The following is a 26,274-nucleotide window of genomic DNA, read 5'->3' on the forward strand; positions in this document are numbered from 1 at the left end:
AATTCCCAGCCCCCTCTTCGCAGATGTGAGATCAGTTATTATATTTTCATATTTAGAAGGAACAGCTTTCTGCAACGCACTGCCCTTATTCTCTTCCTCGTTTTCAAAGTTGTGTATGTATGTGGTATTTTTTCTCCCCTGGTAGTGGTCCTTAAGAGTCAAATAAGCTCTCCAAAACCTAATTAAACACACACTGCTCCGTTCTAATCCTTAGCTAACCAGGTGAATATCTTATTATTCCTGCTCTCAGAAGGGACATGTAGAAAACCTGAAATCAAATAAGGTATATATATTCCATAAACAGACTGGTACAGATTGTCAACAAGAGGAAATATTTGTTGGACATAATGGGTTGTCTCCAACTAGGTTTTACTCAGAATAGGCTTACTTAAATAGTGAGCAGCCTAAGTTAATTATGTCTATTAATCTCAATGGGTCTACTCTGAGTAGGAAATGCATTAGAGACAACCTTGTATTTTTCCTATTGGCTAAGCACCCAGCCTTGCCATTAGACGGAGGTGAAGTGGCTCACATCAGGCTAACATATTTGGGGAGCATAAAAATGCTAACTGACAGTTTTTTAGTTTATTATTATATTCTCACCGGCTTCTAGTGGGGGCACTAATTTGGATTTGCTGCCCAAAGCACCAAAATGTTTCAAGTCATTTCTGGCCTAGAAGTTTGATGCACTTTGGATAAGCAACCAAAGAATATGGATGCATTTTTTGGAAGCCATATTCCCAGTTCCTTAGGACTTCTTCAAATCCATGCTTGTGGCTTCAGAAAAAAATTAAGCACCTTCCACCCAACACTCTCCAGCCCATGCAGGCTCTCACCTGGGCCACTTGGGACAGTTGCAACTGTTCATTAGGGTGGGAGGTACATCCAAGTTCAAAAGGTGAAGTTATGGAATTGCAAAATCTCCATTAGATAGCATGCACAATCAATTTAAAATCATGCTCCTGTGCAACCCATCCCATATTCATATTCATACATGTGCACAGAAAGAGAGGTTTAAAGGCTCGTAGGTGAAACTTCTTGCTTAGGAATGATTCTCTTTTTTAAAAAAAAAAAAAAATTTATTAGAAGTTTAAAAGTTACAGGGAAAAAAGCACAAGAGAAAAAAAAAGAGAGAAAAGAAATAAAAAATACATAAAAAGAGAACAAAAAACACAATACATCAAAACACACACACACACACACAAAAAAAACAATTTAAAACACATCTAATATTTATCCTTATCTTTCATTAACTTATTTCCTCGACCTCCTCACACCTCCCTTTTTTGTATTCCAGTTATTAACTATATCAGCAAATCCTTTCCCTCTTTCACTGCTTTCTGTCATTTAATTATCTTAATTTATTTTAACATTATCTTACCATCAAAACCTTAAAATTTATTTATACTTAACTCCTTATAATGTTTCTACTAAAGTCATGTAATTTCATTCCAACATTTCCCAACATTCATTAATTTTACAATATTTCTCTAAATAGATTTTTAATTTTTTTTAAAAAAAAATTCCCCAATCTTCTTCCACCGTCTCTTTTCCCTGGTCTCGGATTCTGTCAGTCCTTTCTATCAGTTCTATATAGCCCATCAACCGTTTAGGAGTGATTCTCATACATTGCACCCAGAATAAGAATAGTGTCTTGTTCACAGTATTTCATTTCTTGATCTGGCCATTGGATGGCACCGTAGTACAATGACTGGTCCAAGAAGCTGCTGTGTCTGTCAAAATGACCTTGTAGCACACTGGGGAGGTGCTCCAGGCAGCAATACGCTATGTATATGTTGATCAGGGAATTGTGACCTGTGTATTGTAATAACAGCCATAATCTTGGCGACACTGGGGGTGCTTATGAGTGTGTGTGTGAGAGAGAGAGAGAGAGAGAGAGAGAGAGAGAGAGACTTCCTTGTCCATTCTGAATTACAGCAAAGACAGTGTTCAGACCTTTGTTTAAAGAGGTAGCAGAAAAACACGATTGCTCTATATTATCGCTCTACATTTTTCCTGATTTTATGGTTTTGTCTTTTTTGGAAACCACTTTGAGGGCTTAAAACCAACAACAACAACAACCAAGTGGTGTATAAATTTTATGAAACAAATAATCAATAGTTTAAACCTGTGCTGAGTATTTAATATGTTGTACCCTGAAGTGCTGAACAGATTGTAAAGAAGGTGCACATTTCTAAATGCATCTCACCAGCTCCAGTATGAAAAATGACAAAATGTGTCATGATGCTGTAGTGTACATAGGCATGTATTCAGCGCTGTCTTTAGCATATGTGCCGCTGGGGTGCAAAAATCTGCCCATCGCCCCCAAATATAGTTTAGCCCCCAAATTTCGCATGCATGGCACCGTTGTGAATGACAAGCACCGCTGCTGGCACGGCGTGTCTTTGGTAAATGAGCGCACAAAGCCGAAAGTCCTTTAGTAAAACAGTAGGTATACTGTTTTCTAGCTTGATCAAAATAATTAATTTTTTTCAAAACAGGTAGATAGTTAAGAGCTTAGGCAGTTTCAGCGGCGGGCGCCTGGAGTCTCCCAGAATTTGGCGCCCAGGTACCCCGCACCCCTTGCACCCCCGGGTAAAGACGCCCCAGCATGTATTCACACACACATGAGGTAGAAACAAGATGCATTCCCCCACCCTCATGGTGGCCCTGGGATTTGGGGGGCTCTATGGAAGAGAGTGCTGGAGGTGCTGGAGGAGACTCTTGAGAGTCCCATGGACTGCAAGAAGATCAAACCTCTCCATTCTGAAGGAAATCAGCCCTGAGTGCTCACTGGAAGGACAGATCCTGAAGCTGAGGCTCCAAGACTTTGGCCACCTCATGAGAAGAGAAGACTCCCTGGAGAAGACCCTGATGTTGGGAAAGATGGAGGGCACAAGGAGAAGGGGACGACAGAGGACGAGATGGCTGGACAGTGTTCTCGAAGCTACCAGCATGAGTTTGACCAAACTGCGGGAGGCAGTGAAAGACAGGAGTGCCTGGCGTGCTCTGGTCCAGGGGGTCACGAAGAGGCGGACACGACTAAACGACTAAACAACAACAACATGGAAGAGAGTCATTTGGGAACCCTTATAGGTATGAAAGCAAGACAGGCATATGATTTTACTTTAAACTGTACAGTGATACCTCAGGTTACAAACTTAATTCGTTCTGGAGGTCTGTTCTTAACCCAAAATCTTTCTTAACCTGAGGCACACTTTCACTAATGGGGCCTCCCACTGCCACCACCACGCCACCGCTGCGTAATTTCCATTCTCATCCTGGGGCAAAGTTCTCAACCCGAGGTACTACTTCCGGGTTAGCGGAGTTTGTAACTCGAAGTGTTTGTAACCTGAGGTGTTTGTGACCCGAAGTACTACTGTACATGGAAGTATGGAGAAATATATCCAGTGCTTTTTTAGGGGTACACTTATTTTCCTACTCATATTGAAATACTGCCCCTCAATGAGGCCAACTTAGATTCACAAAATGTTTACTGGTATGCGTACCCCTGCGTACCCCCAGAAAAAAAGCACTGGATATATTGTAACCCATTCACAGTGGTTAGTTTCTATTGCAAGTGGAGTGGCAAACATTGCTTAATATGTTATATCAACACCACAATTTAAGTACATGAATGCAAGTCATAAACAAAAAGAATTTGACAAATTTGAAAACAACCTCTCACTTACAAGTACAGTGAGAGCACTGAGAAGTACTAGTTGTAAATTGGGGTAAAGGTAAAGGCAAAGGGACCCAAAGAGAAGACTCCCTGGAAAAGAAGAAGAAGAAGAAGAAGAGTTTGGATTTGATATCCCGCCTTTCACTCCCTTTAAGGAGTCTCAAAGCGGCTAACATTCTCCTTTCCCTTCCTCCCCCACAACAAACACTCTGTGAGGTGAGTGGGGCCGAGAGACTGTGACTGGCCCAAGGTCACCCAGCAGCTGCATGTGGAGGAGCGGAGACGCGAACCCAGTTACCCAGATTACGTGACTACCGCTCTTAACCACTACACCACACTGGCTCTCTGATGTTGGGAAAGACCCTGATGTTGGGAAAGATGGAGGGCACAAGGAGAAGGGGACGACAGAGGACGAGATGGTTGGATAGTGTTCTCGAAGCTACCAGCATGAGTTTGACCAAACTGCGGGAGGCAGTGGAAGACAGAAGTGCCTGGCGTGCTCTGGTCCAGGGGGTCACGAAGAGGCGGACACGACTAAACAACTAAACAACAACAACATGCTACATGTCAGTTTTGGACAATGGCTGCTCCTTAAATCAAACCTTCTGCTTCAAAATACATTTGTCCTGTGGTAGCCCTGTCAGCTTCTCTGGTCTAGACTCTCTGTGAACTGTGTCTGAAGTGGCATTCATTAGCGCAAGTAGACATCTGGCCAAGGGCATCCTCTCTCCGGCGACACGTGCTGGGAATGGAATTATTTAGCCTTTGACAGTTTCACTCCTTAGCTTTTTAAATCCAGCCTCAATAAAGACAGAAGCAAGCTTAGCTAACCCATAGCAGGCTGACAACTCATGGAGCTCTGTAAAGACACATGGCCCGGAAGGAGCGGTCATGCCATGAGCTTAATCGAGAGATCATAGAATCATAGAATCATAGAGTTGGAAGAGACCACAAGGGCCATTGAGTCCAACCCCCTGCCAAGCAGGAACCACCATCAGACCACTCCTGACAATATGGTTGTCAAGCCTCTGCTTAAAGACCTCCAAAGAAGGAGACTCCACCACACTCCTTGGCAGCAAATTCCACTGTCGAACAGCTCTTACTGTCAGGAAGTTCTTCCTAATGTTTAGGTGGAATGCTTTCTGGGTTGAATGTTAGATGCTTTCTGGGTTGAATGTGTGAACCCAAAGAGTCACTGTGTTTGTGAAGCTGTGGCTGCTTCTATTTTGGGGTGGGATCCAATCACATACCGCCAACAAAATCAGCTTGTGAAATCTCCATTGCCTGTGAGATCTTGTGCAATAGGCTTAAGGTAAAAGGACCCCTGACCATTAGGTCCAGTCATGGCCGACTCTGGGGTTGCAGAGCTCATCTCGATTTATTGGCCGAGGGAGCCGGCGTACAGCTTCCGGGTCATGTGGCCAGCATGACTAAGCCACTTCTGGCGAATCAAAGCAGCACACGGAAACACCGTTTACCTTCCCGCCAGAGCGGTACCTATTTATCTACTTGCACTTTGACGTGCTTTCGAACTGCTAGGTGGGCAGGAGCAGGGACTGAGCAACGGGAGCTCACCCCCTTGCGGGGCTTTGAACCGCCAACCTTCTGATCGGCAAATCCTAGGCTCTGTGGTTTAACCCACAGCGCCACCCGCGTCCTGTGCAATAGGCTTACTTCCTCAGAATATCAAACTTTCTGCAGTAAGGAACGTGATGATATGTACCCTTGCATTTCGTGACCCATTCATGTTACCTACACAGGCCTCTCAAAAGTGTGCAGCCATGCTGTGTAGAAAAAGATTTACTGCAGGAGTATTTATCCTCATTTCATCATTTTTTATTTGTATGCCGCCATCCCACAGTTAAAAAAACAATGCTCAGGGCGGCTTACAGCATGACAAGATTTACATAATTACAAAAGTCATGAACAATAAACAAACCACATCAAAAAAATACACAACCAGACAGGAAACAATTTCCACATAAATCAAAATCTAAAACAGTCCAAAGGGCGCATACAAGGCATGTTCAAGATTCTTCTGCAACTCATCCCTCTTGTCACTGTACACTCAGAAAAGGCAGATGAACAGGCAGAGAGAGCAAGGGAGAAGAGCAGCAGGGGCTCCGGATAACTGAATTTAAGTGTGGGGAAACTGAGAAACCGAGAAGACAGAAATGGACAGATCCTTCCATCCCACCCCATGACCTTTCAGCCCTTGTTCAACCCCTAATGTGGATCCTTGCTGTAAATATGTTGCCAAATTCGGAGTCTAGGATTGAAGAGGTCATGGTCTGGCCTCACGAAAAGTAACTCGAAGGCTGAATATTGTCACTAAAGGAAATGCCAAGAGGATCACCACCATTCAGAGTTGACTGAAGGGTCAAGAAGAGCGAGCGTTCGTGAGTGTGGCGAGGCCTTATGTAATGCGCTGTGCTTGAACTAAGAGAGCTTATCTTGATACTGTGTCTGGGATGGGTGAGGCAGCGGAGTGAGTTTCCACCCAGGGTCGTTGCTGATCTCCAAAGTCTGGTACAAGCCGCGACCTTTTAATGACAATCTAGTGGCTTGTGGATTAGCCCTCGGAGACAGATGTTGAGCTTCCTTTGAAACCGGTAAAAAGTGGTTCCTGAAGGCCATTTCTCTGCATTCCGGTTGGAAGGGGAAACTTCCAGAAAGGCATTGTTCCGTCCCTGAGGGGAATAAGACAGAGTGGTCTACTCTATGGGGCATATCTGCACGGGGAGCTCTAATTCTGCGAGGGGGCTAGGGAACTTTAATACAATTGTTATAAGAAAAAACTGCATCTACAGTTTCCAGAGTTGTTTGGGTAAACCACAACAGATACCGTATTTTTCGCTCTATAAGACGTACCAGACCAGAAGACGCACCTAGTTTTTGGAGGAGGAAAACAAGAAAAAAAATATTCTGAATCTCAGAAGCCAGAACAGCAAGAAGGACCGCTTCGCAGTGAAAGCAGCGATCCCTCTTGCTGTTCTGGCTTCTGGGATAGCTGCGCAGCCTGCATTCGCTCCATAAGACGCACACACATTTCCTCTGACTTTTTAGGAGGGAAAAAGTGAGTCTTATAGAGCAAAAAATACGGTACACTAGTATAAAACAAATGTAAGTTTGTTGTGTGCATATACATTTGTGTGTGGGTATTAAAAAACAGGCCACAACTTTATCGATTAGAGCAAAGTAATCAGGGGTTGGCACAGCACTGAGGGTAAGGATCAGTGCCCATTCAAACAGTTTACTTGCTGCTTGATACCCATCCCAATACAACTGCCAAGGAGGCAGTCAACGGCAAAAAAAACCCCAACCCTTTGTGACACAGACCACTGATGTGTGTATATATTATTTGAGTACAATGCATGCAAGCAGATGAGCTCAGCCAAAGAAATGAGGATTGTTGAACTTGGCCAAATATCTTACGCAGAATTCTCATGAACTAGTACTCCGCTGCTTAGTTAGACTATTTTGGTCTTAATCTGTGTTTCTGTTAATAGGCTTTCAAAATAATTATACTAGAAATAGTAAACTACTGGATTAAACAAGAACATGGTAACCTCCAAGTTTTTGGTGCTTTGCAATGAAGATTTTTAGATTTTACCTTGTATTTTTTTATGTTGTGAACCACCCTGAGATGTACGGATGAAGGATGGTATACAAATTAATTGATTGATTAAATAAATAAATAAATATAGATAGCCCCCCTGCTCTGAGGTCCTTAGAATTTAAATTCTGTCACTCGGGGATGGAGCCCTCACTGAGTTGTGTGCATGCAAAATATATGTAAGTTTTAAAATCTTCTTGGTTTCAGCCAACAAGTTATAAAGAATGATCTAAAGGGGAGGCATTCAGTGTTTCTTTGCTGAAGTTCTGGGCCTGGACAGAAATACATCTGGAGACTTCAGGTAGAGTAGGGTTGCCACTTGTCCTGTATAATACAGGGTTGTCCCTTATTTCAGTGCAAAATGCTACATCCTGTATTGATACTGTTTTGTCTTGTGTTTCAGGTTCTCTCTCTCTCTCCCTCTCTCTCTCTCTCTCTCTCTCTCTCTCTCTCTCTCTCTCTCTGCCAAGTCAGGGATGCTATCCAGATTCATGTGTTTGAAAAGGTGTGTGAAAGGTCATGCATTTAAGCTCTGGGTGGCCAAGCACAGACAGATTTAAAAAATTCATGTCTCTGCATGTGACAAATTCGAGAGGGTCCAACCCGTTAGGCTGTAATAGATTGTAATGGATTGCTTTTGAAGCACAAAACTGATATCCCCCCCCCCCCAACTGCCCTGTCCCGTATTTTGCCAGAACAAAGGTGGCATCCCTAGATATATATAGTTGTCTTTATTTAGATATCTATATTTGAGATCTCTGGAGGAAAGGATGCATGAGTTTCCAATTTAGCAGGCCATGTGCTTCAGAGGAGACAGAGGGCTGGACATGGAAGAGGTGCTGCTGCTATTTGGGCTCATCGGTTGGGATGCTTTCTTGGATTAGGTAAAAGCAATGTGTGTGTGGTAACAGCTGAGGGTCCAGTGTGGGGATTACTAGTGAAGTTGTTTACATAATGGATTATCCATCTTTAAGCATCTTACTCAGGTCCAGGAGACAAAGAGCCAATTAGCGCCTTTCCAAACACCTTATTTAAAGGCAGCCAGCACAGCGCTATCCATAGTCAGGCCCCTTCAGAGCAACAAGAACAAATTGCTTGGAATAAGTTCAAGAAGACTCAACAATCCATCAGGTAGGTCTTTCAATAGCTGTAGCCATTTTGTATCATTTTATTCCTGGTTCGTTGAGGTGTCTTCTTATTCCATCTACTGAGATGCATTCATTATTTACATAGATAATTAGTTTTTCACTGCCTTTGGCCAGTTTTTAATGCAATCTCTGGTGGGGAAGCCCAGCTTCCATGTAAAGTGGTGTGATCCACTACATAGATGGTGTAAGATGCTTTTGATGGGCTTCCATAAGGTTTGGACTGCGGTGCACATCAGATACCTGAATTTCATGGCAAGGTGTTGGCTCAAAGATGTCCACCCTTTGGTTTAACAAGTTCGGCCTGATACATGTGTTGTCTGGAGGAGTATGAGGGGGTCACTGCAAAGTGGCTGTTTCCAGATTGCTAACAGTAGCACCTGAAGAACGGCAATTACTGTACATAGTTAGGCCAGTAATGGGATTCCGGTTACTTCAACTTTATCCTGACACGTTGGAGTCCAAGAAAGCTTCAGCATTTGAGTCTGCTGACTAGGTGCACTAACCCTCAAGGGACGCAGATAGTGCTGTGGTCTAAAACACTGAGCTTCTTGGGCTTCCCAATCAGAAGGTCGGCGGTTTGAATCCCTGTGATGGGGTGAGCTCCCGTTGCTCTGTCCCAGCTCCTGCCAACCTAGCAGTTCAAAAGCATGCCAGTGCAAGTAGATAAATAGGCATCACTGTGGCAGGAAGGTAAATGGCGTTTCCGTGCGCTCTGGCACTCGTCGCGGTGTCCTGTCGCGCCAGAAGTGGTTTAGTCCTGCTGGCCACATGACCCGGAAAGCTGTCTGTGGACAAATGCCGGCTCCCTCAGCCTGAAAACAAGATGAGCGCCATAACCCCATAGCTGCCTTTGACTGGACTTAACCGTCCACGGGTCCTTTACCTCTCTCCCTTTACTAACCCTCAGCAATGCCACATCAATCCTTTGGAAAGTTTCATATATATATATATATATATATATATATATATATAATTTTTTATTAGTTTTTTTTTTACATATCATTTTCAACAGTAATTAAACATACTTTTACATCTTATTCAAATTTTTGACTTCCATCAATCCTGTCTGAAAATTTTCCAATCTAATCTCTCAGTATGCATTTCTTATCTTCCCTATTACATTTCAAACTCATAACCAATATCTCTTTCTCCTTACAAAACTTCTTGTAGTCCTACTAGCATAATTTGGTTCATAATTTTGTTGATTACAGTTGCTCTTCAAATAATTCACATACTTCTTCCAATCTTCTGTAAATCTCTGGTCCCTCAGGTTTCGGATCCTTCCTGTCGTTTTGTCCAATTCTGTTCCAAATCCTTTTTGTCATTTTGTTCCAAATCCTTTGGAAGGTTTCTAGGGGATAGAATTGGATGTTACACCCAACCTAGTGCTTCATTGCTTATGGTTTGGATTCTGGAAATCTGATTCCTCTCAACTTTAGGTTAGCTTGACCTCCCTCTCCTGTTTAATACTCACAGCTTGATCAACCATGTGGCAGCTGCCTTGCCTGTTAACGCTCAAGGCAAGGAGATGGACACACGTAGCAGACTACTGCAGGCAGATCACCTTGTAGGATTAGGGAAACTTCCTGGACGCAACAGATGGAAAATGCACAGCCAGGCCTTGTCAGAGACCAGCTGGATGAGGGGGAGTGGTGGGAGCCGGCAGCCCAAGAGCCCTCCAAGAAGGGCTCCGACTGGCTGGATGAAGAAGACTTCTGGGAGCCTGCCTCCCAAGACAACCCCCTCCCAGGAGGACACCTTAGAGCCTGGATTCTGGTGGTGAGACGTTGAAGAGCAGTAAGCCGAAGGGATGAGCTGGGAGCTGATAGAAGCAGGAGATTTGAGTGATCAAGGGCGTTCAGGAGAAGGAGGGCCCTCCAGGAAAGATTAGAAGCTGAGAGTCACAGTGTTTGTGCAGACAGTCCCAGTCCTGCTGGCTCTCCTCCCCCTCTGGCTCCCCACTCAAGGAGGGTCCTGCACATTGCTGAGCAATGCACCAGACAAGCCCAGATATGGAGCCGACCCCCTTGGCACAGCCTTCATTTGGTTAGGAGGGATCCGGAATGAGAGGCTAGAGGGGGAAGAGCATGCCTAGGACTCAGTTTCGTTAAGACGAAGCAGGGACATTAATAATAATAATAATTTTATTATTTATACCCTGCCCATCTGGCTGGATTCCCCCATCTGGCTGGATTTCCTATGGAGGAGCATTCTATCATATAAGTCCCCACCTGCAGACTGAAATGGGACAGGCTAGATACAGCTTGACCACCTTAGAACTAGATCTCAGTAACAACTTGCACACAGTAGTCGCTGGACTGGGGTTCTGGATACTGACCAGCAATGAGGACATACATCAAGGCAGTAAACCTATGGTCCATTTAACCCAATGGAGCTTTCTTTGGAGTAAACATGGATGAAATTGCGCTTCAAGGGTTTCAGAAATGTCAAGTTTCAAGGAAAGTAACTGGAAAGCATACTTAAATCAACAAGGCAAAGGGAGCACAAGAGACATTTGCAGCAGAATATTTGCAAACTATAAATGATGTGTAAGGCGATAAAGTAAACAGTCATTACTTGTGAGACAGTTATCCGGTTGCTTGATACATTCAAACAAACATCTCTGCTAAATAAATGCAGATGAGTCAGTCTCTGTAATTTAGCTTCTCTCATTGTAGATGGCAGCGATTTGTGTTGTTATCCCCTTGTAATTTTTTTGCCCCTAAGTATTTTTGGATTTCTGAGATCCCTGAAGTTCCCCTGAGCTTGCTTATACTTCTCTGCTGGGAAAGGATGGTGCCGTTTTGGCACTTTGGGAAACGAATTCGCTATTGGCATAAGACCTCACTGCAGATAGAACTCACAGTGTACCAAGAACCCTTAGTTAAATGCATTTCCTAGGATTTGGATGTCTCCAGTGCCACCCTTGAACCCACAGCCAATAGTGGCAGACCTTGGGATCTCAAATTTCAGTGACCCCTGTGTGGCACCAAAATTCAGCGCCTCCCTGAGCAAGTTTCTAATCGGTGCTGAACAAACTGTGTTGCTCCACAGAATGAAATACGCTCAGTACACATTCCTGGTGACGATCATCTCCATTATCGATTATTCCTCGGCGCAGCCTTCGTGTGCAGTGGAATCTTTCTCTGTGAAGGAAGACTTTGACCCCAAGAGGGTAACTATGAATACTTTCTAACATAAAGGGTGACAGTGAGCTCGTGTAATGCAGTTCATTTGCAAAGGTGTTGTTGCAAGCCACCCCAATCTCCAAGCGGTGGAAGATTCCCATGGTTCATGTTTCTTTTTGGAAATGAGGCACTGTGGAGACTGTGGTGCTTTTATGATATATGGTTTATTTACAGATATATATACAACTTGAGCCTACAGTGGAGGGGTTCACTGTATCAACACCCCATAAGGGTCTTGTTTCTCTCATAGTCACAACCTTGGATTCAAACAAACATCAAACATCATGCTTTGCCTCTCTGGCTTTCGAACTGGCTGATTTTGCTTCCAGCTTCTAACTCACAAGCAGCCAAATTTCAACTCTAAACTCTTGCTTTATTTCTCTTCACTGAGAGTTGAGGCTGGGGCCCCACCCATTTGCTGTACTGTCTTGCACAGAGCCCCTTCCTTTGGTCTCTTTATACCTCACCAGGAAGCTAGTCTGCCTGTTTCCTGGAATTTGAAGGTTTGATTAGCTTTTCACACTTGCTGGATCCAGGGATAGAAGAATCTGGTGCTTAGTTTAATGCATACACACCAAACTCACAACAGTATAAATGTGATGGGAATGACAATTAAGTTTCTGAAACGTCCTTTCCAATTTGCTAGCTGTCCTTGAGTGTTTCTCAATTTTTGGGCTTCGGTCTCTGCTTCCGAACATGCTTCCCTCTACTTGTCATGTTAGGGTTAGTACACCTGCCACTGGCATGCAAAGATATTGGAGATGTTTCAATGTCATTGGGGGTAACATATGCAGAAAGGTGACTACACAGGCAGGGCCAGTGATGTCTCCCACCTGCAGCCTCAAGCGGTGCAGATCCTGCTGATAAACTGAGCCTTGGTCTTCAGATGTTGCCACATGAGTTACTTGGAAGGGCTCCAGAATTAGGCTTTATACATGAACCAATGCTTAATTGTTTGAAATTTGGATTTGGATTATAGAAGTCTGCTTGCTTTGAACTTTCAGGCAATGCCTGGTAACTCAGCTTCAATTAATACTTTAGCCTGGTGCCATGTGGTCACTGTCCTTCCTGGTAACTTTCAATGTCCTTTGCATTTTAGTATGCAGGTAAATGGTATGCACTGGCCAAGAAAGACCCAGAAGGCCTGTTTCTACAAGATAACATCTCAGCTGAATATACCATTGAGGAGGACGGCACTATGATTGCATCTTCCAAAGGCAGAGTGAAGCTTTTCGGGTAAGTCACGGGGTGACCTCAAGTAGGCTTCCTTGTATTCCTGATCACCTGCTCCTATGACATCGTATTCTGTTCCTGTGATCAAGATGTGTTGTGGCAACTACTAGGTTGTAGGGCTGAGTCAAAGTGGGGGGAAGGTGCCTTTGCAAAAGAATCCCCACCCCCCGCAAAATGTAAGCTCCAATTCCACCAGCTGTTGAGTATGGGGACCTGCAAATTGGGGTAAAAATGTTCATCCATTCATAGATAGTGCAAGAAACACTGTCCTTCCTCTGGTTAGACTGGTGATGTTATCACATACCCAAATCTGATTTGCTACATAATCAGAGAGCCTATAAGGTCAATGCTTCATAATCTTGCTTTGATTTTGCCGCGCGATGGACCAAATGTCATTGTGTGGTCTACATGATTCTCGAATGGCCACATTTCAGGATGTGGGCCTCTCAAGGGAAGGATTTAAGTCCTTACACGGCCAACGAAAGATGGGCTTCTGAAAAGTCACACAGTGATAGAAGACAGGAAGACATACACTAGGCCAGCATTTTGTTGATGGGGTAAATTGGATTCAGATTATGAGAGGCAAAAGATGGTTACGCAAGGCAGGGGTGGAGGAATCTGTGGTCTTCTAGATGTTGGACTCCCAACTCCGATCAGCCCTAGTCAACATGGTCAAGCGTTAAGGCTACTGAAAGTTGAAGTTGAACCACATCTGGATGTCCATAGATTTCCCCGTCTCTGTTGTAAGAGTAGACCAAGCAAGCAGTGGCATAGCGGGGGGGGGGGGTTCAGGGGGGCCGGCCACACCGGGCGCAACATCTGGGGGGGGCGCTCGCACTCGCAGCTCTCTGCCCCTACCTGGCTCACTCACTCTCTCTCACTGCCGTGCTGGCTGTGCGAATCCGATCCGAGCCGCCGGGTCACCGCCCACTGTGGAGGGGAGGGTGCCAGGCGTGCGGTGCGGAGAGAGAGCGAGGGACTATCTGGGGGAGGGACAGTGCAGCGGGGGGGCACAAATTACTTGCCTTGCCCCGGGTCGCCGCCCACTGTGGAGGGGAGGGTGCCAGGCGTGCGGTGCGGTGCGGAGAGAGAGCGAGGGACTATCTGGGGGAGGGACAGTGCAGCGGGGGGGGGGCACAAATTACTTGCCTTGCCCCGGGTTAGGGGGCGCAAATTACTTGCCTTGCCCCGGGTGCTGACAACCCACGCTACACCACTGCAAGCAAGTAGGATTGGAATGCACATGAAGGCAAGTAGGGTACAGGAATGGTGGGCAGGAAGAGGCCTGTAGGGTTAGGATAGCAATGCAGAATCAGATGAGAGCTGAGCAGGATACTGGTCTGGGTGTCATGTTCAGAAGCAGATGAATCCTATTTCAATACTGGCAATGAGACAGCGTGCACCACCACTCTCCTTTTTAAAAATTAGTTTTTATTAAAGATTGTCTTGTGTAAAAAACAGACAGACGAACAAGAAAGAAAAGTACATATAGCGTCTCCACTTTCAATTCATAGAGTCTTTTTCACACCACCACTCTTGAGGGCAGCAAAGTAGCTTTGCAGGCACACAGAGCTCTGGCCTCCAACAAAAAGGAGCAGTTGAGAGACCTGATTTGGCTCCCACAACCTCTCTAGGATCTGCTGCCTGAGGCAGCTGCCTCACTCTGCCTAAAGTTAGAGCCGGCTCCGATTAACGAGAATTCCTCTTCCTGTCTTCCTCTTTCAGGTTCTGGGTGATCTGCGCTGACATGGCCGCCCAATACTCGGTGCCTGACCCCACCACTCCAGCTAAAATGTTCATGAATTATCAAGGCCTGGCAAGCTATTTGTCAAGCGGAGGTGAGCAAGATATCCCTTGTTGCTCGTGGGTGAGGATGTGGGGAAAAGGGGGGTGTCAAAGAGTTGTGCCTCATTCTGTATCCCAAATGAGGCGGGTGTATGTCTGTGGCCCCTTTTGACGTTATCTTAGCAGTGTGGAAGCCCTTCCTTCACCGCTTAGATTTCTTTCTTTATTGAAATATGTCTCACCTCAATGTAAAATATTCAGAGTGGCTTGTAATAAGAACAAAATGAACAGTTATGGGGGGAAATCAAGGACACAATTAAAACACACATTAAGAATAGAACTCAGCAATGGGGCTATGTGGGAAAGCCCTGAATTTCAGGTCACCTGGGAGGAGCCCACAACATACCTTTCATACTCACCAGAGCAAAGAGGAGCTGTTGCCTCAGCTCTCTCTTTCTTATACTGACCTGTATCCCACTTTTTTTATTTATACTGGGAGGAATTCAACATTGCGCCAAGTTGACTGTTCCACCAACACAAGCATTTTGGCTTGCCAGACAGAATACCCGCCCTCCCCCTTCTCCTATCAGAATGCTGTTTGTTCCAGGGGTTATTTCTACCAAATCCAATTTGCTGACAGGACTCATTAATTGAATCCCACCCCTCAGATTTATATCCCACCCTTTGACTATAGTCAGTGCTATTTTTCTAGAAAAAGAGGTGCCAGAACTCACCATGAACACCTCCCTCGTTCTCTTTCAATGGCAATGGAGCCCACCTGAAAGGTGCCGGAACTGAGTTCTGGTGAGTTCCAGCTGAAATAAAGCCCTGACTATAGTCCTCAAAAAAGCTTTTGCTTTGTAAATTCCCAATGAGCAGACACACTATGTTTAGGGCATGTTTAGCCTGGAGAAGAGGAGGTTAAGGGGTGATATGACAGCCATGTTCAAATATATAAAAGGATGTCATATAGAGGAGGTAGAAAGGTTGTTTTCTGCTGCTCCAGAGAAGCAGACACGGAGCAATGGATCCAAACTACAAGAAAGAAGATTCCACCTAAACATTAGGAAGAACTTCCTGACAGTAAGAGCTGTTCGACAGTGGAATTTGCTGCCAAGGAGTGTGGTGGAGTCTCCTTCTTTGGAGGTCTTTAAGCAGAGGCTTGACAACCATATGTCAAGAGTGCTCTGATGGTGTTTCCTGCTTGGCAGGGGGTTGAACTCGATGGTCCTTGTGGTCTATTACAACTATGATTCTATTCTGATTCTACTAAGAAACACATTCTTAAAATCCGAACAAATTCAACCAGCTCTGCTCAAATCTCTGCTTTGTATCTTATTTTCTCTTCTGGGAGCTAACATTCCTTTCTTCTCCCCCTCCCAAGTGTTAGAGAAGACTCGTAGAGCAATTGTAGCAAGAGATAAAACCAAAGGGGAACTCTGATCCACTGATTCTCCTTTCCTACAGAGTTTAACCTCAAACCTTTGTAGCTTTCTCCATCTGCCAGGAGGAAGCCGTAACAGTTCTGAACTGGCAGAGCTGCTACTTATGCAGTAACAACAAGATGCAGCCAAGCTCAGATAGTCAACATCGGCATTGCACACAGATGCCCGCTTTCATTCTTCCATCACTCAGGGTTGGGGTGGGAGGGAATTATGCCTGAAGCCAGCCCTGGCTGCAGAATACTTTGGTGCGGCTTCAGGTGACAACATGCCACTGTTATGGTTTCAGGTGACAACTACTGGGTGATTGACACAGACTACGACAACTATGCCATCACCTATGCCTGCCGCAGTCTGAAAGAGGACGGCTCCTGCGATGACGGCTACTCCCTTATTTTCTCTCGCAACCCTCGTGGTCTCCCCCCAGCCATTCAGCGCATTGTGCGCCAGAAGCAGGAAGAAATCTGCATGTCTGGCCAGTTCCAGCCTGTGCTACAGTCAGGTATGTAGAAACACACACACACACACTATTTTGCTCCTTTCTTGAACGAGGGAAGGTTCAAGGTTGCTTGGGTTGTTCTGTACCATCTGTGAAACAGTCATGTGGACAGCCAACTTACAAGAATATCTGGTCATGGGACCAGACGACCTAAAGGAGTGACACATGACCCTCTTGGCTGATCTACAAAAAGCTCACATGGGTGTTGTCTCTGGCAGGATAAAAATTCTCTAGCCACTCTGGGCTGCCTTCAGATGTCCTCTAAAACTTGCGTAGTTCTATATCTCCTTGACATCTGAGTAAGGTAGGACTGGGCTAAACTGGGGTGCTTTGGACACCATTGGACTGCAACTCCCATCATCCTTGACCACTGACCATGTAGGCTGGGGCTGATAGGTGTTGGGGCCCAGTAAAAGTGGAGGACCACAGGTTAGCCACGTCTGCTGTAAGGCATATAAAAAAGAGGGAATTCTTTTGTGAAGGCTGCCTTGGGCACCAGTATGTTCTGGCACCAATATGTGCCAGCAGTATGTTTCTGTGGCAAGCCCCGCTTGGGGTTTTGCATCGCCAACAAAGAGGAAATGAATCACCAAGGCACAAATCTGCATTGAATTGGCGTCAACCTCTTTATATATTGAAATAATTACTATAATTTAAATAAAAACGCATCTCATCATAACATGGTAGGCAGGGACCTGTGCACATGCTGATTGTGCTATCCAGAGGCTCAGTTGATGGGTAACTTCCAGTCCCCTCCTTCCTTCTCAGGGTTTTTCAAACCTTTAACTGGGACTAGGATTGCCCCTCTGTCCAGTAGGACACATGGCTACTTCAGGACTTTTGGGGGCAGCATCTAGGCTGCAACACTAGCCTGCCTGAGTGGTCAGTCAAGTGACCCCAAAGGCCAGCCCTTCTGCACAAAGGCCTTCTAAAGCTCTTGCTGCTTGCTCCTCAGCTGGGCCAGTTTTTCTCCAGTGCATGGTCTGCATAGCTTGGTCCTGGAACTTGTCCACTTTGAGATTGATCCATAGCTGGGAGGTGGCAGTTTTGAAACCAGAATTTCAATTCAGTCTTTGCTACGTAGTGATGAGGAGAGGCTTCAAAGCAAAATCTCAGAGACAGGCTCTACCCCTAAAAAATAATATTTGTACACATGTACAAGTTGAGAAGCCAGACCAGCTTCAAGATTAAGGGGGGCTCTAGGCAAGTGTTCGCCCACTCGCTTCCACTTTCCGCTTGGAGCAGGAAGAGTTATTAGGGAAAAGTTACGCACTCCCTCACTTCACTTGCAATTGTTCTCTCTCAAAGCAGCTTTGCTTGGATGTTTTGTGTGTTAAAAGCATTTGTTCCACCATTGCACTTGTGTGTATATGTGTCAGTGGTTTCTGCATGGAGGTTTCTGAGGGAGGTAATAAATAAAACTGGAGCTCAGCCATGCCTTGAAATATGTAACAATGCAAAATGTTCTCGTTTGCATCGTGGTTATGGCAATGCAACATCTAATGTGCGCTGTTCTTGCTTGTCTCTACAGGGGCCTGTTAAATCAAGACTCCTTCAGAGTTGGAGCAGAGGCCTGATCTCTGCATCTTGAAGTCGTCAATGTAGTGTTTGGATTAGAGCTTTCCCTCAAACACATCTAAGTGTTGGCTTGTTGTTTTTATTTTACGGCACTTGGGTGCTACACACCTCGCTTGTCTGAACTCAAAAGAACTGTGTTGATGTTTGTCAATAAATGTTTTTAAGTAATCTTTTAAACTGCCTCCTCATGTTGTGTTCACATGGGCAAATGTGTGGGGGTGGAGACATTTGTGAGCAATTCGGGAACGTTGTGGCTTTCATCTTTCGCCTACCAAACACAAAGAGATTGAAAGCCCTCCTTTTATTTAGTTTTTTAAGCTCAAAAACAAGTCATCTACTTTGGGAGAGCTGGGCAATGGGTACTTTGAATTTCAAAAAAGTGCTGTGGATACCAGTTACAAAATGGCTGCCGCATCTAAAAGACCACAAAATGGCACAGGTATGCTGCCCCATCAATGGGGGGGGGGGACACCTATATCAGCAACCGCCGTGGACACTCTCCCTTGTCAAAGAGATGCAATGTATTATTTACTTAAATCTAGTGGAAAGTGCCCAGCATTGCTCAAGAATGCTAAGAAACTAAAACAATTCAGTGCAGTTTTGAAAGTTTCATTCCATCATCTGGATTCAAAATGGTGTCCAAACTATGCAAGCGTAGAGGAAAAAACCTGCTCCCTGATCTTAGGAGCCGTCATGCAAAATTTGGTTATGCTACGTTAGGTATCCAATCTTACACAGAACAAACAAAGAGACAAAGAACCTTCCGAAATATATAGCAGATCTTTATTCAAATGAGAGATTCCAAAAATTGCATGTAGCATCCAAGCTCAAGATGAGTACCTTTAATCAACTTTTTGTTTTGCGCAAGCATAGAAAATACAAATCTACTTCTAAAACCAAATTCTTCAAAAGATTGGCACTTGGCATCTTCCCATTCCTGAGCACTTTTCCCAGCACGCTATTCTTCCAGTGTGAGAGCCAGTGTGGTGGTGTGGTTAAGAGCGATAGACTCGTAATCTGGTGAACCGGGTTCGCGTCTCCTTCCCTTGGAGACAGAGTGGTTGAGATACCTCCACTTACCACGTTCAGATGGAGCGGGCTGGGCTGGACTGGAGAGGGGGCGCCCCGCCCGCGCTGGGTCTTGGCTTGCATGGAGGGGCCACAGCCACCCCACCAGGAGGTGCCCCTACCCCGGGGTGTCCATGACCATGCTGCTAATGTGCCACCACCAAGCAGCACAGAAGAATCTTCCTCATCTTCCTCCTCCCTCCTCGCAGCAGCTCTTGGGAAGGGTCACCATTGGCTGCCGGCTTGCGTGAAACTGGCCAATGGAGGGGAGGCCTGAGGTTGCTAAGGCTTCGGATTGGCCAGCGTCATGGAGGTCTGAGCAACCTTGGGGCATGCTGGGAGATGTAGTTTGGGGGGGTTGCAAAAAAATGGCACCCGAAAAAAATTGGGGGGGGGGGGAATGGAACCATTCAAGGGCTGGATCCAGAGGGCAATTGGGCCAGATCCGGCCTGCGGACCGTAGTTTGCCAACTCCTGTTGCAGCCGATTCACTTTTCTTTTTTTCTAATCCATTTGACTCTCAAAATTAGTTACTGCAGGGGCTTGAACAAGTGTTTACATAAGCAGCTGGAGTCCCTTGGATTGTGGGGAGAGGCAGTTCTGTTGCCTGCCTTAGGGTGCTACTTTATTTTTCAAAATTATCTCTTGAAAACGAAACTTTTGGTGCTCTGGAGTGGCTTCCAGTCGCTCTCCTCATTTCTCCTCTGACGCCCTGGAAGTCGAGTTGTTCTGAGCATCGTAAGGGGAAATTTCTTAAAGAGTATGAGGAACCACTGCTTTAAGGACTTGTAGCCTGACAAAGTGCAAGCCTAATTCTGTAAGTTCTGGCTTGCCTTTGAGGTGCTGGCCTTTCTTAAGATGCTTCATTGTAGTACACCGGGAGAGAAAACGGCCCCGCTCTGCCCCAGTAATCCACAGCTCGCACTTTGTAGAACCCTGTGACTGTTGTTTCTGTAGAGAAAGTGCAACACAAATAGTTAGTTGAACATCTTGGTTATACTGAGAAAGACTGGGGGGGAAACTACATTGACAAAACGCCTATATTTTGGTGTGTGTTTTTAAAGTAGATCGTTTATCTCGGCAACCAAATGTTCAGATAAGCCAGGAACCAAGTATTTGTACTTTGTGGTAGTAATTGAAGACCCTTTTTGTTTTGACAAGAATGAAAAAGATTTTTTTTAAAAAAGCTGTCTGTCTTTAAAATAGCCGGGTCCCTAGACTGAATCTTTGATCCTTCTGTGTACTTTTAACCTTCCTACACAAAGCATCCCCTTATAAACCTGTGTGGAAATTCTCACTATGTACCTTTAATCTTCCCATAAAGTTTTACTCTTCTTGAGCAGAAGAACTTCTACAACCAAAAGCAACCATTTGATGATGATATTATATTATTATTATTATTATTATTATTATTAATACCCTGCCCATCTGGCTGGGTTTCCCCAGCCACTCTGGGTGGCTTCCAGCAAAGTGTTAAAATACAATAATTCATCAAATATTAAAAGCTTCCTTCCTTCACACCAGTGGCGTTTCGGAACCTGAATCTATAAACAGTGGCATATAGACTCCATTATCATTACAGTTCCTCAAGGTTGCTTCAAAGAACGAAGCTGCCAATTTTAAAAAAAGGTTGTGTGGAAGAATTGAAATGATCTTAATTTGCTTTTGTTCTAAAATTAAAAATAAAGAAAGACACTGGACATTACCTGGGCTGTAGACCAATGCTGTAAATATACTGTCTTTGACACTGATCTGGCAGAATGTTTTTCCATCCTGTGAGAAAAACACTTCAAATTTTTTCAGGCACCTATGAAGAAAAATAAACACATCACAGAGACTTGCAAGCTTATTGCTGTTACCCTGCAAGGAAAAGTGATTTTTCAGAGGAAAATTAAAGACAGAAATTAAAGACAACTGTTCCAAACCTATTTATTCTAAAGCAAAGTTCAGCCCATTGGGTATGTCTACTGAGTTATCTCCATTTCATCCCATATCAGGTCTCCAACACACCTTTCTAAAATCATGACAGGGACCCAGTGCTGTTCTGTTATGATAGTTCCATCAATGGAATGATCTCCCTCCTCGTCTGTTGTTCTGGGGGTTCCTCCAAGCCCCAAGAGCTGATCAGGGGGGGTGTAAGCAAAAAGCCTCCAACATTTCCCCAATGAAAACAGGGACGTCCTGTTGTATAATAGTAATAATAATAATTTTTCTATTTATACCCTCCCACCCATCTGACTGGGGACACGGGTGGCGCTGCGGGTTAAACCACAGACCCTAGGACTTGCCGATCAGAAGGTCGGCGCTTCGAATCCCCGCAACGGGGTGAGCTCCCGTTGCTCGGACCCTGCTCCTGCCAACCTAGCAGTTTCAAAGCACGTCAAAGTGCAAGTAGATAAATAGGTACCGCTCCAGCGGGAAGGTAAATGGCATTTCCACGCGCTGCTCTGGTTCGCCAGAAGCGGCTTAGTCATGCTGGCCACATGACCCAGAAGCTGTACGCCGGCTCCCTCAGCCAATAAAGCGAGATGAGCGCCGCAACCCCAGAGTCGGTCAGGGGTCCCTTTACCTTTAAAGGGGAATAAGGAGGATTCATTGCACTAGCGTAACTGTTTAGTTGAATCCTGGCCACAACGATCATCTGGTGTATCTGGACAAAAGGCTATCTTCAACTCTAGACCCTGGTCAATGGCTAGTTTTGTTGGAGGACCTCTTTGAGCAGAGTGATGGTGGTAGATCAAGTCCCATCAAGGCCTAGCTCCACTACCACAGATTCTGCTCCTTCCATACCCCTTTTAACTCTTTCAGATGCAAAAGAGCTAAAACCCCTAAAAGCTTAAAATATCTAAGGTAAAGGTAAAGGGACCCCTGATCATTAGGTCCAGTCATGGCTGACTCTGGGGTTGCGGAGCTCATCTCGCTTTATTGTCCGAGGGAGCCGGCGTACAGCTTCCGGCTCATGTGACCAGCATGACTATGCCGCTTCTGGCGAACCAGAGCAGCGCACGGAAACGCTGTTTACCTTCCCGCCGGAGCGGTACCTATTTATCTACTTGCACTTTGCTGTGCTTTCGAACTGCTAGGTTGGCAGGAGCAGGGACCGAGCAACGGGAGCTCACCCCATCGCGGGGATTCGAACCACCGACCTTGTGATTGGCAAGTCCTAGGCTCTGTGGCTTAACAGCGCCACCCACGTCCCTTAAAAAGGACCTAGGAGCTGCATATAAATGCAGGCTTGGAGGCACACATCACGCAACCCGAATCCTCTCCTGCAAACCTTTATATGCCATGGGGCCTGGGGGGATAAATAAAAACAGCACCTTCTCTATACTGTACTGGTCAGGTTCACGACAGTGCTAGACCAGAGGTGGGGAGTCTGGGCCTGCCATATGCTGCTGGACTACAACTCCCATCATCCTCAGTGACTGGTCATACTGGACAAGGCTGATGGGAGCTGGAGTCCAGCAACATCTAGAGGGTCACAGGTTCCCCAGCTGCCTTGCACTAGACTCCAAGCGAAGTGAGTAAGAAGCAATTCATATGGCCCCAGAGCTCAGCAATATTCAGCCATTGCCCTCTGGGTTTTCCAGTCTGATTCCTCAGAGGCCCCCCCGTTTGTGAAATGTACAGTTGCAATTTAGCTACTGCTTTACACAAAGAATTTGAAAAAGATGGATTTAAAACTGAGACAGTTCTGCATTCCCTTAGGCGCGAGTTACCTACTTTGAATTCACACAGCTGTCATCCCACACGACCAAAACTTGTCCCTTTGTGAGACGGATGAGGCGAACACCATTCACCTGACAAGACAGATTAGCTCAGGGTTAGCATGGCATGTAAAGGGGAAGTGGGTGGCACTGTGGGTTAAACCACAGAGCCTAGGGCTTGCCAATCAGAAGGTCAGCGGTTCGAATCCCCGTGACGGGGTGAGCTCCCGTTGCTCGGTTCCTGCTCCTGCCAACCTAGCAGTTCGAAAGCACATCAAAGTGCAAGTAGATAAATAGGTACCGCTCCGGCGGGAAGGTAAACGGCGCTTCCATGCACTGCTCTGGTTTGCCAGAAGCGGCTTAGTCATGCTGGCCACATGACCCAGAAGCTGTACGCCGCCTCCCTCGGCCAGTAAAGCGAGATGAGCGCCGCAACCCCAGAGTCGGTCATGACTGGACCTAATGGTCAGGGGTCCCTTTACCTTATAGCATGGCATGTATCAAAAAAGTGAGTTTATTTTTATTTATTTTTTACATTGTTTTATGTATTTTCCCTCCACTAAAGCAAGATGTGAGAGCTTTAAAAAATGGATCAATTTGACCAAATGATGAGGCCACTAGGGATGGCTGATAAACTGGAAACAAAAAGAAAAAGAAAAGCAGGCATGGTTTCTCATGAGAAAGTGTTTCATCACAGGAGTGTCCACATCCTGTGGCAGACTATGGCCTCCCAAATTGCAGCGGTGCCCTGAGGGATGCTAAAATTTGGTGACCCCCACCTCTCTCATTCCATCCTAAAGCCCCTTGCACCACACCAGTTGTGCTCCCCCCAAACCGCCTCTACCACCTGCAGCCAGAAGCAGAAAAACTGAGATGCAAGCAAATGGTGTAAAGGAAGAATAGGCCGTAATTACTGGACATACTTTTAGAGTGAAGAAGAAGAGTTTGGATTTGATATCCCGCCTTTCACTCCCTTGAAGGAGTCTCAAAGCGGCTAACATTCTCCTTTCTCTTCCTCCCCCACAACAAACACTCTGTGAGGTGAGTGGGGCTGAGAGACTTCAGAGAAGTGTGACTGGCCCAAGGTCACCCAGCAGCTGCATGTGGAGGAGCAGGGAAGCGAACCCGGTTCACCAGATTACGAGTCTATCGCTCTTAACCACACCACCACACTGGCTCTCACACTGGAAGAATAGCATGCTGGGAAAAGTGCTCAGGAATGGGAAGATGCCAAGTGCCAATCTTTTGAAGAATTTGGTTTTAGAAGTAGATTTGTATTTTCTATGCTTGCGCAAAACAAAAAGTTGATTAAAGGTACTCATCTTGAGCTTGGATGCTACATGCAATTTTTGGAATCTCTCATTTGAATAAAGATCTGCTATATATTTCGGAAGGTTCTTTGTCTCTTTGTTTGTGCTGTGTAAGATTGGATACCTAACATAGCATAACCAAATTTTGCATGATGGCTCCTAAGATCAGGGAGCAGGTTTTTTTCTCTACGCTTGCATAGTTTGGACACCATTTTGAATCCAGATGATGGGATGAAACTTTCAAAACTGCACTGAATTGTTTTAGTTTCTTAGCATTCTTGAGCAATGCTGGGCACTTTCCACTAGATTTAAGTAAATAATACATTGCATCTCTTTGACAAGGGAGAGTGTCCACGGCGGTTGCTGATATAGGTGCTCCCCCCACATTGATGGGGAGCATACCTGTGCCATTTTGTGGTCTTTTAGATGCGGTAGCCATTTTGTAACTGGTATCCACAGCACTTTTTCGAAATTCAAAGTACTCATTGCCCAGCTCTCCCAAAGTAGATGACTTGTTTTTGAGCTTAAAAAACTAAATAAAAGGAGGGCTTTCAATCTCTTTGTGTTTGGTAGACGAAAGATGAAAGCCACAACGTTCCCGAATTGCTCACAAATGTCTCCACTCTGTGAGGTGAGTGGGGCTGAGAGACTTCAGAGAAGTGTGACTGGCCCAAGGTCACCCAGCAGCTGCATGTGGAGGAGCGGAGACGTGAACCCGGTTCCCCAGATTACGAGACTACCGCTCTTAACCACTACACCACACTGGCTCTCAAGAGTGGCTGACAAGAGGGTGCTTCTCCTTGCAGTCTGGGCTGCCAACAGCTTCTCTAAAGGGGCCGTATTTGTAGTGGGATGTGGGAAGAGGGCAGCCATCTGTAGGACTGACCACTTACACATAGCCAAAAATAAATTAAAAAGTACATTGATTTACACAAAATCAACAGACACTCGCTTATATGTTTTATTATGTTTTTATATATGTTGGAAGCTGCTCAGAGTGGCTGGGTTAACCCAGTCAGATGGGCGGGGTATAAATAATAAAATTATTATTAATAATAAGAGTGATATTATAAGAGTGGCTTATGATAACAAAAGCACCAAGCCAATAGTATTTATCTGAAACAAAATGGGTCCCAAACTACAACACCCTAAACTGGACTCAGAAAAACAAATGAACCAAAGAAAATTGGATTAGAGGTTCCACACATCTACAGGATGTTGTGCCTACCTGATCGGGAGCAGTGAGAGGCTTTGAACAGATGTGGACGAGGAAGACAGATGGAACTGGGAGCTCTTGTTTCAGCACCAAGCTGCCTTTTGCTGGGAGTGAAAATGGCCCTTTCACCACAGGGTCCTATGAAATAAAATAAAAATGCTTAATGGTCCCCGAGGAGAAACTTCCCTACAGTAGCCTATCGGTATTAACCATGGTGATATGCTAAACGTTGTCCAGGGGCCAGGGGGCACATGATTCACTTGCACAGGTAAGCAAGTCTCAGATTGAATGGGAGATCACTCAGCAGTGCCCAAGTTAGCCATTCGGAGCGTTCTGAAAGAAGATAAGTGCAACAGTGCTTTTGAACAAAAAGAGCTTCTTTGCAACTCTCCCCCCCCCTTCATGTGGGGAATGTGTGCATAGGATGGAGCACACCCACAGCTCATCATGTTAGAATGCAAATAATAATAAATAATAATTTATTATTTATACCCCGCCCATCTGGCTGAGTTTCCCCAGCCACTCTGGGCGGCTTCCCAATCAAGGGTTAAAAATACAGCATTAAATATTTAAAACTTCCCTGAACAGGGCTGCCTTCAGATGTCTTTTAAAGATAGGATAGCTGCTTATTTCCTTCACATCTGAAGGGAGGACATTCCACAGGGCGGGTGCCACTACCGAGAAGGCCCTCTGTCTGGTTCCCTGTAACCCCACTTCTCGCAGTGTGGGAACCGCCAGAAGGCCCTCAGCGCTGGACCTGTGTCCAGGCAGAACGATGGGGGTGGAGACGCTCCTTCAGGTA

General features: G+C 45.4%; 2 protein-coding genes across 3 annotated transcripts in view; one reads left to right on the top strand and one right to left on the bottom strand.

Moving 5' to 3' along the window:
• Positions 1-8,339: 8,339 nt before the first annotated feature.
• LOC310667810 (purpurin) lies at positions 8,340-18,348 on the top strand. Its single transcript, XM_083420769.1, has 6 exons — positions 8,340-8,429; positions 11,501-11,621; positions 12,734-12,870; positions 14,593-14,705; positions 16,384-16,596; positions 18,125-18,348. The coding sequence occupies exons 2-6, from the start codon at positions 11,502-11,504 to the stop codon at positions 18,133-18,135; spliced, it is 594 nt and encodes a 197-aa protein (XP_083276895.1). The 5' UTR covers positions 8,340-8,429; position 11,501; the 3' UTR covers positions 18,136-18,348.
• Positions 18,349-18,932: 584 nt separating this feature from the next.
• The window catches only part of IDUA (alpha-L-iduronidase), a gene marked incomplete at its 5' end in the record, with an annotated part of 57,857 nt that continues 50,515 nt past the window's right edge, over positions 18,933-26,274 (bottom strand). For both annotated transcript variants that reach the window (XM_083419969.1, XM_083419970.1), the window contains 4 exons: positions 18,933-20,190; positions 20,946-21,046; positions 22,963-23,039; positions 25,485-25,610. In XM_083419969.1, coding sequence (XP_083276095.1) covers positions 20,093-20,190; positions 20,946-21,046; positions 22,963-23,039; positions 25,485-25,610 — 402 coding nt within the window. In that variant the 3' untranslated portion in view covers positions 18,933-20,092. The remainder of the gene's footprint in view (positions 20,191-20,945; positions 21,047-22,962; positions 23,040-25,484; positions 25,611-26,274) is intronic.

Source organism: Podarcis tiliguerta (assembly GCF_965153285.1).
Source record: "Podarcis tiliguerta genome assembly, chromosome: 17".
Taxonomy (NCBI): Eukaryota; Metazoa; Chordata; class Lepidosauria; order Squamata; family Lacertidae; genus Podarcis; species Podarcis tiliguerta.

Bases quoted from the DNA above. Each gene is read 5' to 3' on its own strand.
- LOC310667810 (XM_083420769.1), top strand. From the start codon at position 11,502: ATGAAATACGCTCAGTACACATTCCTGGTGACGATCATCTCCATTATC. The intron at 12,871-14,592 runs GTAAGTCACGGG...TTCCTCTTTCAG, and splicing joins GGCAGAGTGAAGCTTTTCGG to GTTCTGGGTGATCTGCGCTG. The intron at 14,706-16,383 runs GTGAGCAAGATA...TTATGGTTTCAG, and splicing joins AAGCTATTTGTCAAGCGGAG to GTGACAACTACTGGGTGATT.